The sequence below is a fragment of the Diaporthe citri genome (genome assembly GCF_014595645.1).
Source record: "Diaporthe citri strain NFHF-8-4 chromosome Unknown scaffold_5, whole genome shotgun sequence".
Classification (NCBI taxonomy): domain Eukaryota; kingdom Fungi; phylum Ascomycota; class Sordariomycetes; order Diaporthales; family Diaporthaceae; genus Diaporthe; species Diaporthe citri.
Window position 1 is genome coordinate 97,923 of NW_025064850.1, and position 10,225 is coordinate 108,147.

General features: G+C 36.8%; 3 protein-coding genes across 3 annotated transcripts; 1 reads left to right on the top strand and 2 right to left on the bottom strand.

Annotated features, from left to right (window-relative positions):
• Positions 1 to 1,461: 1,461 nt before the first annotated feature.
• On the top strand, positions 1,462 to 2,454 carry INS49_010757 (uncharacterized protein; the record flags this gene model as incomplete). The annotated part of the gene is made up of 1 exon (XM_043171480.1): positions 1,462 to 2,454. One exon carries the CDS (start codon positions 1,462 to 1,464, stop codon positions 2,452 to 2,454), a length of 993 nt encoding a protein of 330 aa, XP_043023225.1.
• Positions 2,455 to 2,851: 397 nt separating this feature from the next.
• INS49_010758 (uncharacterized protein) lies at positions 2,852 to 3,748 on the bottom strand (the record flags this gene model as incomplete). The annotated part of the gene is made up of 3 exons (XM_043171481.1): positions 2,852 to 2,859; positions 2,946 to 3,237; positions 3,320 to 3,748. The coding sequence occupies 3 exons, from the start codon at positions 3,746 to 3,748 to the stop codon at positions 2,852 to 2,854; spliced, it is 729 nt and encodes a 242-aa protein (XP_043023226.1).
• A 459-nt stretch (positions 3,749 to 4,207) lies between these two features.
• On the bottom strand, positions 4,208 to 5,596 carry INS49_010759 (uncharacterized protein; the record flags this gene model as incomplete). The annotated part of the gene is made up of 1 exon (XM_043171482.1): positions 4,208 to 5,596. The coding sequence occupies one exon, from the start codon at positions 5,594 to 5,596 to the stop codon at positions 4,208 to 4,210; it is 1,389 nt and encodes a 462-aa protein (XP_043023227.1).
• Between the last annotated feature and the right edge of the window lie 4,629 nt (positions 5,597 to 10,225).

Genomic DNA, 10,225 nt, shown 5'->3' on the forward strand with positions numbered 1-10,225 from the left:
CGCGGCTTCGTCTGTGTGCTACCGCCAGCGGGATCTCGACATGACCCGGCCACTTGAAGGCGCAGCAGCTGTTGATACTCGTCTTTTTTTGCACTCTTGTTACTTTTTCTGTTCGACGGCAGCCCACCAGCCTCTGACACCGCTGACACAGCAGATGAGTCCGGCGCAGCACCCGTGGGCAGGATCGTGAGATCGAACCACAATGGACCAGTACATGAGATCAGCACGGGAAGGGGGCAAGGAAAGGAAGGCGAGCAGCATTTCGCGGGTTGGACAAAGTGGTAACCAGCCCGCAGTCAGGAGCCAGCAGCCAGCAGCCAGCTTTTTACTGAGCTGACGCCATCATGTCGAAGGACTGTGCTGAGGTGCAGTCCTCCGTTCAGTCAGTCTTGTTACTGTACACATTACGGTGGCTCCCCCATGGGCGGTGGGGTGACGTTGGCCTTAGCTCATTGTCAGGTGGAGCCGCACCTCGCCATTTTCCGGGGATGGAAGAGTCTGGCCGACATGACGAAAAGCACACCCCCCGGGCGGACGGATGTGATGAGTCGGCCCAAAATAGCTAGCGTCCCCGCTTATTTCTTTCCTCCAAAAAATATATCTTGCTCATTTTTAAGGAAGGTAAAGAGTACCGGGTTGGGACTTAAGTAGTACTTAGGCAAGGCCTATTGGCTACTTATTAACGCTTAACCCAGCGCCTTAATCATCCCTTTCTTAATTTAATTAATAGCCTGGGAAAAGTGAATTTAATTGGGAGGTTTGGGGAGGGTTTGAGTTGTGATTTGGAGTATTGTTAATCTTAGCCGTTTTGGGCGGACTCATCACATCTGTCCGCCCGGGGGGTGTGCTTTTCGTCATTCCGGAGTCTGGCACTCTGGTTGAGCAAGGCAGGCACCAGGGAGTCAGGGCAGGGCAAGCAGGGGCAGGGGAAGGGTTGTGGGTAGGAAGCTGCCAGGAACAGGGAGCAGGTGGGGCTACCTCAGGCAGTTCTTGACCACCAATTGGATGCAGAAGCTCTAGCAGCTACATGCCGAGCATGCCTCAGCGCTGAGATGTTTCTCGGCCTCCCCAACCACGTTGCCATGAATTCTTTGTGATAAAATAAACCACATTAAGTTCGTGTAGGGAAAGGCTAATTTTGAATAAAGTTGGCATTTAAATGATGCCACTACATTGTGGCCGAGTATGTAGTCAAGGAAGGCACCGAGACAACGTGCAGCGCTGTCAACAAAGACCAAGCAGGCACCATCAACTACTCACTTCCAAGTTATTTGAAGGCAGCACGTTACCTATACAGGCAGCCTCAGGCTCCCCAATGCATGCCTGTTGGGCTTCTACGAGCTTTTATAGCTCCCCGACACCTTTCGTTGGGGCTGATAAATTTCAACCCATCAGCTGAGCCTGCATTTACTCCTCCACTCAGTCTCTCTCGTTTCGTTTGTCCACATCATGCCTTCCACCATGGCAGGAGTAAACAGCCACGACATCAACACAAACAAATCTGTGATAGGAGCTGATCAGCCCACAAACCCATCCAAAATGCCAGCAAATGGACCCACCTTCCATCTCTTCCGGCAACTCCCATACGAGCTACGCCTTGAGATCTGGGAGACGGCCGTCTTCGACCTCCCATCGCGGGTCTGCTCCTTTAATGAAGTCATCCAGCTTCATTTCAGGAGTGGAGTGCTTGATTGGAGCCACCCAAGCAGTCTTGTTGTTTTCGACTCGCCTTCATTGCGATATGTCTGCCAGGAGTCCCGCCAAGTCGCACTCAAGCACTCCGCCACCGCTGGCTGGACGATTTCTGGCACTACGCACCCCTTCCGATACTACGACGCCCGTGGAGGCATTCTCTACATAGACAATTTTAGAAGGCTCCCTAGCCTGGAGAAATCTTTCAGAACGCAGAACCATGGCGAGACCGATGAATTCAACGCATCGGCTGCTATGAGGGTCCGACAAGCCCGCCACGTTGTCATACCGTGGAAATCATTCCAGTTGGAAAACTACTTGTCATGGCAAGATATCGAGCGTGATGAGGGCTTCACCTATTCCTTCGTTTCCGAGTTGATCCGACTTTTCCCACGACTTGAGGAAATAACAGTTGCAATTTCACAGACGGACGTGGCAGACACCGTCGCCTCACGCCAGTGTCGGTCCACTTGGGAACCTCCCCAGCGCCCATGCAAACTGGGAGCATTTGCAAGATTTGAGCCGACGAGCGAAGAGCAGCCAGAGATAACTGTTGTGGACAATGCGTATCGCGAGGAACCTTTGAGATCACTCTACCGCCAGGTCGGGAGGATCAGTGGCTCCTTTGAAAGAGCGGCCAACATCATCGCTGCCACTATCGGCACTCAGCGTCTACCTGCACCCATGATCGCCCATGTTTACCAACTTTCCCAAGGCGCCGATGCGGGTTACAAATGGCAAGAGATACCTGGCACACGATGAAGGTGGGCATGCAAAATTTGGAAGCGGCGTCGACGGGCCGGTTGTGGTAAATTATTCCGATACCTGCCAATCCAACATGGGAATTCCTATCATTCAGAGATATCTGAAGAGTTGGACGTCGAGATGAACAAGGCTAAAAGTGCAGCTGTTAGTAAAGATTCAGGTATCACCCAGTGTCGCTCAGTGGCTTTGTGCGAGGATGGACAATCTGGAAGAAGGAGGCAGGGGGTTGCTGGACCAAAAGTGCCTCGTGAAGGCGAAGAGACAAAAGAGTCGTCACATTATTTGTCATTGTTCTTTCTGGAGACAATGTGTACTCGCAAGTTCTGCGCGTGGGACGCCTGAACGACCCCTACCTCGCATTCACTACGTAATGTTTGTACCCACCATAACCTTGTTATACCCCTGATAGTCAACCTCATGGCACACCCTGAAAGCCCGCGCTATTGCTTTCTCTTTTCTCAAAAGGAATCAGAGGTAGAATAACTCACGATCTATCACGTTCTCCGCGGTGACACCTCCAAGTACGGGCGGGTCCGACTCGGAGAATTCCAGGAACCACTCCATCAAATCCGGAATGGTATCAAACGCCCGCGAATTACTTTGATCTGGCCATACGAATTTCCAAGCCCAACTATCATCCGACTCCTGTGCATATACACAGGTCCAATCGCAGTCTACTGTCGAGCCCAGGTTCCATCCTGAGGCAACCCTCTCGTCCACAGCATGTTTTCCAGGTATGTCGCTAGGCGCCAATATACGAGAAGCAATCTCGGAATGATTCTAAATAGACCCGTCACCCCAGAAATTCTCTGCATGCTCGTTCTGGTCCTTCGGCAAGCCCTGGACCGCGAATGCCGAGTACGTGTTTGGCCAAAACTCGGAATTCCTCCGGGACCGAGATGGTGTCCTTGACCTCATCAGGCGCCTTTTCCTTCAAGGCGGCTTCGAGGGCTTTGAAATAGGCTTCGGCCAGACTGGCACGTTCCTCCGGGTCGATATCACCCCCAGCTGTACCATCTAGAGAGAGTTTCAGTGCCAGCTCGTCGTAACGGTCTAGGAGCTCTGTTGGCTGAGTCAGGTCGTCCAGCGTGTCCTGGACGACGTCTCCGAGTTGCCCAATCCGCTCTTGGTTCATCTCGTCCTCGGTGAATTCGGATTCGGTTGTCTCGTCCTCAAAGTCAGCGTTCACGACAGCATCGACATAAACTTGGATAGCACGCTTATTCCTCTCCGCTGAGGTTTTGCGGTAGCTGGCAAGCGCAGATTCGATCTCTTCTGGAAAGGACTTCATGGTGGATTTTGTGTGGATCTCAACTATGCCCGAATTTGTCCGTTCGGGGATGTCGGTGAACAAAGAGACCAAAATTGGAGGGAGAGATTGTGGGATTCATGTTCACTTTACTGACAATCCCACGTGTAAATTTTCAAGACTGTGGTTAATAGAGTGAAACTGACAGAAGCTTGATCGCTGTGAAAAGCTCTCGCTTCATTTCCGCCGCATACATGCCAAGACAGTCTCGGTCTCGCACTATAATGGCGTACCAGCTAACAAGGCTAAGGGTCCCGATGCAAGAGTCGAGAGTAAGGATAAAGGTGTGGTCGCTGTTCCACACATACTCATTTGTCCATGGAAATCGTGACAGTTGTTGGTGAGATTGATGCGAACATGTATTCTATGCTCTCTCTACGGCTTTGAAAAAAAGGTTACTGATTGGATGCAATCGCTTAGTATCGCTTTCACATCATTAGATTACCTGCGAGGCCACAGAACATTGGGATAATCCTCAAAATCCTTCACTGTGCCATACACTTTACTTAGATCATCATCCAGCATCTCAGGGGCGTCCAAGAAATTCCCAACTTTCTTTGCAAACTGGTGCCTTTTCAGCGCAATACTCCAAGCAAAGCTCGAGTGCGCCACGCCAGCAAAGTCGGACCCCTTCAGTAACACGAGGTAGTCGACGAGCGCCTGCTGGTCGAAGGTCAGGGCGCGCAGCTCGTCCAGATCAGTCCCGTTCAGGAGGTCCACCTTGCTCACGACCGGGTAGTTGTGCGGCGCGGGCACCTTGGCTGCATCGGCAGAGAGGCGGGCTATCTCAGCAGGGTCCCCAGACGCAATGTATATGGCAGCCGGGTTCGATCGTGGTGCCTGCTCCAGGTAGACCTTGACCTGGTTCCTGTAGTGCGAGTAGAACCAGTAGTCGCCCGCGCTCTCCCACGCCTTCTTGGAATCGGCCTCGGTGCGCAGGTGGACGCCGAAGAATGCATTCGGGAGGATGTCGTCTTGCAGGTCGACGTCGAGCGAGAACCGCTCTGCCAGGGAGGAGAGCACTTTGGTGGCCAGGGCGCGGGTGTCGTTGCGAAATTGGAGGACGGAGGCGAATGTATGGGCGAAGGCCTCGCCGTCTGAGTAGATCGGGTATGTCATGTATGAACGCTGTAGGTTCACGATGACGAAGCTTGGTATGCCCTTCCCTGCGGTGGCGATCTGCGTGTCCAACCATGAGTAAAATTGTCCACGCCAGGCACCGGGATCTGGAATGCCAGTCCGCGGGACGCCACCCTCGACAAGGGACTCAGGTTTGAGACTCAGAATCAAGCCGTCCTTTTCTTCCAGACCATCCCTGGCATCCTCGATCGTGTTATAAACCTTTGATTGCGGACAGTAAAGCGACATGGACCCCAAGAAATGAGGCGTGTCAAACATATATGAGAAGTCTGCCGTCTGGCCAGTCTCAATGGTACCAATATCTTCAGCGGACCGGAGCACAATCCGCGGGAGGACAAGGCTCGCCCCGGCTTGGATAGCATAGCGAACGCAGTTCAGAATAGAGTTGCGGATGTTCCCAACACCACCGTACGACTCGTTGCATGTGAAAACCAGGCTGTCGTTCCAGGCTGTTCGATTGCATACTGCACTGATGGCCTCTTGCCCAAGGAGATGGGCCGGGGCGACGTCGGGCGAGGACGCGGGCCTTGCGGACTCGCCCGAGGGGTATGTCAGTGTTTGGATCCGCGCTGCGCCGTCGAAGGGGATCAAATTCGGATATTCGTAGACGACAGCTGCCCAGAACCAGATCAGAGTGATGGCAACGAGCCATGCTCTAGGGCCTTTGATACCGGCCTGCGGCATGATCATGGCTGGCTTCTTAGGCAGGGGCGATAAGCACCGGCGCTGGCGTCAGAGGCTTCCAAAAATCAAGACATGACATGCTCCATGATATTGCGTCTGAAATTCGATGGCCCATCTCGATGGACGAACTTGTCGGGAAGGAAGGGTTGAGATTCCCAGAAGACAAGATGTGAGCGGAAGGACGTCAGAGCGATTCAGTGTAGGAACCTTGGAAGTTTGGATGAAACCATCGATGGGAGTCACCGCACGGGCAGACGCCATGATTCGACTCCGTGGCCAAGCGTGTCTAAATGAACTGACAGACTACCCCTGATGGGCAAAGCCGGAATGAGTCAGTCGCGTTGTCTAATTGTTTTCCTTGGTTTGAAAAGGTATCCCAGGCTTCATCCAGCGTTTGCGCCAATTGGCTAGCTCGAGGTCTACGCAAGAGTCGTCTACAGCTGACCAGACTACCATATCCAGGGTTGTAAATTAGTTTGTTAGTTTTAGTTAATTTAGTTAGTTTTCTTAGTTAGTTAATTTAGTCTTAGTTAATAAGATTAACTAAAAACTAAAATTAGTTTTAATTTTTAAAATTAACTAAAACTAAAAAATTAAAACTAATTTTAATTTAACTAAATTAATTAAAAAAATAATTTAAAAAATAAAAAATAGGAACTTAATTTTAATTAAATTAAATTAATTAAAGAATAGCTTGAAAAATAAATATTTAATTAATTTAAATAATAAGTTTTAAATATATATATTTTTTTTAAAAAAAGAAAACTAATAACCTAAATCCTTATTATAGCTTAACGATATATAGCATTAATTTATTTTTAAAAAATAAAATATAATATATTTAAAATAAATTATTATTAAGGGGTATAATATTTATTACTAACTTATTATATTTTATATAATAATAAAATAAACTTCTTTTTTTAAGGTTTTTAAATTATTTTTTATATATTCTTTTACTTTTAAAGTATATAATATTTATTTTAAATTATATTAAATTTTACTTTTCTTATAATATAATTTTTATTTATATAATTAATTCTTTAAAATACTTATAACGTTTTAAAAAGAAAGGTTTTAATTTATTTATATTAAATCTATTAAATGGCAATTACTTATTTAAAACATAACTACCCCCCCCTTCAATACCCCCCTACCTTTAGCGTTACTACCTATATATAATCTTTAATATCTTTTTATATAATAAGGTTAAAATTATAATAAAAATACTTTTAAATAACTTTTATTTTTAAGTTAAGGAATATAATATTATTAAAAATTGTTTACTCTTTAAAAAAATAAATATAAAAAGATATCTTAGTTTTACCTTATATATAAAAATTAAATAATACTTTATGTATTTATATAATAATAATAAATGTTTTCTTAATATAATAATATTACTTTTATATATTATAAAAAATCTTTAAAATTATTATATATTGTTGGCTGGGTCACGTATTGCAATACGACGTTTAGTTAATATAGTGGTTAATTATTGTTAACTATAAAAGGAAGGAAGGCAAAAGGCCTAACTATGCTAGCTATTTTATATATAGCGCTAAGGCTGCTGCCTACCGGGCATCTTAATGGATTAAAGCTGCTTAATCCTAAATAGTCCTTTATATAAACAACACCCATTATTCCTATATTAGCAGTCTTTATTTTATAAATGCATATTACTTTTAAAAAGTATAAAAAAAAGAAAGGTATTAAGTAAAATTAAACTTAAGGTTAAAAGGTAATTAATTAATTATATATATAAGTTAAATTATAAATATGCTATTATTTCGCTGCATTATATTATTATAAAAAGCAAGTATATAAAAAGGCTTAGATTGTTATTAAAAGGTTAAAGGTTAGTTAATTTATTAAAGTATATAATTAATAAAAAAAGGTTAATTAAGTATATATATTGAAAACGAGCTACCTAAATAATGGAGGATAAGTTTTGCTAAATCCTCTTAAGAATAACTTAAGGAGGAGCTTTAATGTAATAAAAAGGGAAGATAAGAATAAAAAAAAATTAAAAAAAGGGAAAAAATAAATATTTTAAAAATTCTTAAAAATAAGAAAAGCTTAATTAAAGCATTAAATATATAAGAAAAGAGAAAAGTTAATTTCTTAAAAAAATATTTAAAATAAGCATAAAAGCTAACTTTTTATAGCTAGCTAAAATTTAACGCAATATTATTTCTTATATAATTCCTTATACTTATTAATTTACCCCTTTTTAAATACTTTATAATAAATATTATAAAAATTATTAAAATAAAACTTTATTATCTTTAATTAAGCTTTTAAGTTTTAAAATTTACTTTATTATAATTTTAATTATTATTACTATTTTTAATTCCTTATTTATTTATTTTATTATAGCTTTTACTTTTTTTTAAAAGCTTTAAATATTTTTAAAATTTATTTAATAATATATTTATTAATTATATTCTTTTAATTATTAAAGTTTACTTTAATAATTAATATTAATATAATTATTAAAAATTTAAATACCTTTATAAAATAAAAAGCAAATTTATTCTTTTTTTTAATTATTATATTAAGCATAATACTTTAGCTTTATTAATTTTTACTTTTATTTCTTATAAAGCTTTTGTTTTTACTTTTATTTCTTATAATACTTTTATTTTTAATATTTATGCTTTATATTTAATTACTTAGTTAACTTATTTATAAGCCTTTTAAATTATTCTTAAGTAAACTTTATTATTATTTTAATTATTTTAAGTTAATTAATATACTTTAAGTTTTATTTATATTTATTATTAAAATAAGTAAATAAAAAAGATTTTTATATATATTAAGGTAAGCATTTCTTATTAACTTTAAAATATTTTATAATATAATGCTTAAGCTAAAAGCTTATTTAATTAAAATTATATTTAATTAATTTTAAGCTATTTAAAAGTTTATACTTTATTATATATTAAATATTTAAAATTAAATTATTAAATTAATTTATATTAAAGATATTATTTCCCTTATACTTTTTTTATAATTAATAATAATCTTAATATATTATAATTTAAATAGCTATTATTAAATAATATTCCTTTATAATAAAAGCCTACTTTTTACTTTAATTACTTTTATATTATTAATCTTAATAAGGGAAATTAATATAAGCATTTAAATAGCTTTATTAATTTTATTAAGCTTTAATTAAATAGTAAATATTTAAATAGTAATATTAATAATAACTTTAAATATCTTATAATATATAATTTTAATTAAAAAAGCCTTAGCTTAATTTTATATTTTTTAATTATTCTTTCCTTAATTTTTTTTAAAGTAATTTTTAATAAACTTAATAATATATTATTTATAAAATATTTTATTAATTTATCTTAATCTTAATATAAACTTTTTATTAAAATCTTATATTTTATTTTTTAAAGTAATTATTAAATATTTATAAATAAATACTTTAGCATTTTTATTTATCTTACTTTTCTTATTTCTTAATGCAAAATTATTTTATAATAAGTAATAATTCTTTATTTTATTAAAAATTACTATTATTTAATAATTAAATATATAAATAAGTATAATAATAAATTTATAATTCTTTATTAATTTATATTATTAATATTTCTTAAATAAAGTATAATTATAATATAAAGATTTTTTAAGTAAAAATATAATATTTTAAAAGTTAAAAAGTTATTAAGTTATAAGGGCTATAATATGCTAAGTTCTTAATTTTTTGCATTTATAAAGCATTTTTTTTATATTAAAAAGATTAAGGGTAAAAAAGGCTTAATATTATTTTATTAAATTTATTAACTTAATTAATTTTCTTAGCTTAAGATAAAAATTAATACTTAAGAAATATTTTTATATTATCTTTATAAGCTTATTATTAAATGCTATTTATTTTATATTAAAAAATAGTAATTAATTAAAAGTTTAGAATTATTAAATATTATTTAAGTAAACTTTATTTATAATAATTCTTATTTTAAAGAAATTTTTAAAAAAGTTAGCATTTACTTTTTAAGCAAAGTTTTATTAATTTTAAATATTTATAATATTTAAAAATTATAATACTTTATTAAGTAAGTTTTTAAAGTTATTAAAATAAGAAAGTTTTATAATTATTAATGCTAAATTATTTTTTTTTAAATTAATAAGCTTAATTATTAAAATTAAGGCATTAAGATTTTAAAATATTTTATAATATAAAAGTAATTAAAATTACTTTTTTACCTTGCCTTTTTAGCTAAAAGATATTTTAGCTTTTAATTATAAAGAAAAGAAATAAAGAAAATAAATAATAAAGTAAAAAGTAAATAATAAAAGTTAAGTAATAAAAAGGGGAAATATAGCAATAAAAAGAGCCTTGCACTTATAAGAATTATTATATAAGTAATTAAAATAAAAAAAATTAAAAATAAAGAAGAAATATAATTAATATTTAATTATAGCTTAAAGTAGCTTTTATAAATAATTATTATTTATTTTTAAATAAGAATTAAATAAAGAAAAAGATTAATATATTAAAAGTATATTATTATTAAAATAGCTAGGTAATAGCTAACCTTTAACCTTTAATTAATAATAATATAAAGATAAAAAGAAAAAGAAGAAAAGAAAGAAAAAAAGAAGGCTTAGCTA